Here is a 3,887-nt window from a genome sequence, read left to right on the forward strand (position 1 = left end):
GAACACACACTGATATTGTAGCATCGTGAAGTGAGGCTCATTTCAATCACGTTGAGCGGTGGAGCTCAACCTTCACAATATAAATTCAACTACAGTTATTTCTACCAGGAAACAACAGGTTGTGCCAAATTTAGACCAAGCTTGTATATTTGTAGCCCAGCCCACTCATTCGGTCGGGCTACTCAAGTCAACTCGTCAAGGTTAGCCCATTTTGAAACCTCTAGTTTACAGACCCAGTGTTGGTACCCAATAATTATTGTCGTCGCTTTCTAAGACAGACATGATTCTATTGTAAGTAAATTAGGTCCTTCTTGTACTCAAAATATATTTTAGGGCTCGTTTAGTGGACAGAATAAGAAGACAAGATGAGACAACAATAATCATATCCTGCTGTATTATGTTGTTTGTTGCGCCAACATGATATGATAACAGTATCTTGTCTCTTATCCTATCTTATCTATCATGTGTAAACGTTATCCTGAAGGAGGAGTTAGGATAGAAATTATCCTGATATGATAGGATATCAGTTTATGAATATTATGAATTATTTCAAAGGAAAAATTGATAAATTTTTCATTGTTTCTATCATATCCTATCAATATTTTATCCACCTCAAACGCAGGATATATAGGATAAGAGTCTATCATGCTATCATATCATGTCCTTATCCAATCATTTATCATATCATGCTCTTATCATATTCTGACCACCAAACGAGCCCTTAATGGTTTTGTTGGCCTTTCAAAATTAATTTGAGACTCACTATCATACCTAGCTATCTCCTAATCTAACCATTGGAAGCTTTAGAAGCAAACCGAAGCTTAATTAACTAAATCACACAAATGTTACAATTGTCCAAAACACACAAATGCCTTTCTTGTCTTCCAATAGGTCATTATAATATTTTTTTTGGAAAATAGGTCATTATAATGTAAACTTATTTTTAGTTTTCATAGATTACGTTAATTATAAGTTATCATATTATATATTATATATTATTACTGTTCATTTAAAAAATTTGTTAAGTATTGTAAGAAAAGTTCTAAAGGAAATATAAAAAAAAATATTCAAAGAAAAACTAGTTTGTAATTCTTAATTTAACAAAAAACAATTTCATTTAGTATTTCTGATTTCTTAACACGTACGTATTCTTGAAATAATTTTTGGACAACATACTTATTTAGTAGAAGACTATATCAAAGAAATTATACATTATATATAAATACTTTGAATGTGAATGTATAAAAGTTTATTTTTTAAAATTCACAACTTGTGTAAGTGTAAAAGTCTGGTATGACAAACAATGGTGCAATCCCATTTCAAATAATACAGCTTTTCAAAAGAGGCATAATATTTATATGATTAAATTTACAACTATTTTAGTTAATTGAAAAGTCATTTTGATTAAGTTTTTGAAAAGTTTATTGTCTCTTAATAAAACCAATGGCCAGCCATCCACCGATGCAGAAATTTTCCAATTAATCACGATCACCAGGAATCAAACTCCATCAAGCTATTTGCACTCTCCAAGTCTCCTATATATACATTTATTGGATGTGAAGTTGTATCATCGGAGGACACAAATAACAAAAAGGAAACAAAAAAGAAAAATGGGTTTCACTGCACAGCAAGATGCTTTAGTGGGTAGCTCATATGAAGCATTCAAGCAAAACCTTCCTAGCAATAGTGTTCTGTTCTACACCTTGTAAGTCCTATCTCTCAGTGTGTCTTTGATTTATGTGTTTTCTCTTTTTGTTGTTTTGTTGTGTGTTGGAAACAAATGATGTAAATTAATGTGACCTCCTTTAATCTTGATTTGATTAAAAAAAGAATATTGGAAAAAGCCCCAGCTGCTAAAGACATGTTCTCCTTTCTAAAGGCTTCTGGACCCACGCACAGTCCTCAACTCCAAGCCCATGCTGAAAAGGTTTTTGGACTGGTAAGTGAAATCTAGCATAAAATTGTATTCTGTTTACATTCTTCTATCAGTTCTATGAATGCCAGTGTACTATTATGCTATATTTTTTGAATCATAGACACGCGACGCGGCTGCTCAACTCTTAGCAAAAGGAGAAGTGACACTTGCAGATGCCAGCTTAGGTGCTGTTCATGTTCAGAAAGCAGTTGCTGACCCCCATTTCGCGGTAAAAATTTAAGAGATATGCATTCCTAAATTTAACAGATACCTATAACACTTGTTTAGAAAGATCTGTTACCGGTAGGATTTGAACCCTGGACTTAGGAAGTTTTGACCCATCAAGTTCCAATTAGGCCATCCTACCAGTACCTATAACACTTGTTAGTTGTTACATAATGCTATTATTGTTTTGCAGGTGGTTAAAGAAGCACTGCTTAAAACAGTACAGGCAGCAGTTGGGGACAAATGGAGTGAGGAATTGAGCACTGCTTGGGGAGTAGCCTATGATGGACTCGCAGCTGCAATTAAGAAGGCAATGAGCTGAAGTTGAAATTTATAGCCATAATGGCATAAATAGTTTTAATAATAAAAATAATATGTACTCCAATAAAACTTATTACAAATAAATTCAAATACGTTGAATATAAATTTATCTATTCAATTAAAGATGTTTCTGGTTTCGCATGGCATTTTTTCTAATTTTTAGGTAGAATACTTGAGGAGACATCTATTTTATATATGGGGTTTTTGTTTACCACATAGGATTATAATAGGGATAGCACCCATGCGGATCAGGAAGTAGTGTGGAAAAAATTAGACTGAGCTTTGCATAAATAGAATTAATGACCTGCTTAAACAAATCAAGCCTTGGGTCTGCCATATTTGTCATATGCTTTTTTCTAGGCCTAACCTGACCTTGAAAGTTTAGTCCCGGCCTGTTATCCTGTTTAATTGTATGTTCCATAATAAGAAAACTAAGTAAATTGATAAATCTATGTGTAAATAGGCTAAGAAGCTTATAGGCTAATGGACTGAAATATATTAAAACAAAACTATCTATAAATTGTCCAAATGACTTTATCGTGCAAATTGTCCAAACCCCTCACTACTAGCTCAGTTCTAATGGCTCTTGATACAATTGGTGCGGAGACAAACTTTTCTAGAAAGCAAATAAAGGTTACCTAATTCCATAACTCAGATAGCAAGTCCGTGGATCCCAAAAGATAATAACCAATATGAACATTATGCAGGCTGACATAGGCAGAAGTTCTTGGCACTCTAAAATAATAACAATAAAGAGAGCTGCTTATTTCAATAACCACATTTTTCTTTTTCCCTGGGAGAGTCTCTTGTTTCTATTTGGTAGTTTAATTTCAAAGAATCAATTGGAACACGACACCCCTGCCATTTTCTTTACACTTTTCAAACTAATTCTAGAAAACTAGGAGAGTTGCTTCTTAAACCAAGCTCAACGTGTTCAAACATGTATCAAGAAGGTAAAATATAGATATTAACATTGTAAACTAACCTGCTGGACATGTTTCCTTCACTAGCTGGCCAAGGTGGAGTTTACTTTGGTCCTATGCTGATTGTGCATTAGCTTGTAAGCAGCTATACCATTAGACCATCAAATAAGGAAACAGATCAATATGGCTCTTGTCTCTCCCTGCACAGCCTCTGCAATTCTCTGCTCTGCATATGTAGTGAAGACCTAAAACCACATTCAACAAATTGTTTCATGATCAGAGTATTAATTTTGCTTTAAAATACCACAAAACAAATCAGTTGACAAAGCCAAAATCTATTCTTGAGAGAAGTGTATTTGGCTGAATTTCTCATTGTTATTGAATTCAGAAGTGTTTCTACTTATATACCCATAGCTACAAAGAGAGAGAAAAAATAACAAAACTGCTAACAACCTCTAACTAACTCTAACAGCCTCTAACTAACTCTAACAACCTCCAACTAA

General features: G+C 33.7%; 1 protein-coding gene across 1 annotated transcript; it reads left to right on the forward strand.

The window, feature by feature from the left end:
• The first annotated feature begins 1,553 nt into the window (after positions 1–1,553).
• LOC130717689 (leghemoglobin-like) lies at positions 1,554–2,602 on the forward strand. The gene is made up of 4 exons (XM_057568027.1): positions 1,554–1,705; positions 1,831–1,939; positions 2,037–2,144; positions 2,334–2,602. The coding sequence occupies exons 1-4, from the start codon at positions 1,611–1,613 to the stop codon at positions 2,460–2,462; spliced, it is 441 nt and encodes a 146-aa protein (XP_057424010.1). The 5' UTR covers positions 1,554–1,610; the 3' UTR covers positions 2,463–2,602.
• The last annotated feature ends 1,285 nt before the right edge of the window (positions 2,603–3,887 follow it).

The sequence above is a fragment of the Lotus japonicus genome, chromosome 5 (genome assembly GCF_012489685.1).
Source record: "Lotus japonicus ecotype B-129 chromosome 5, LjGifu_v1.2".
Lineage (NCBI taxonomy): Eukaryota > Viridiplantae > Streptophyta > Magnoliopsida > Fabales > Fabaceae > Lotus > Lotus japonicus.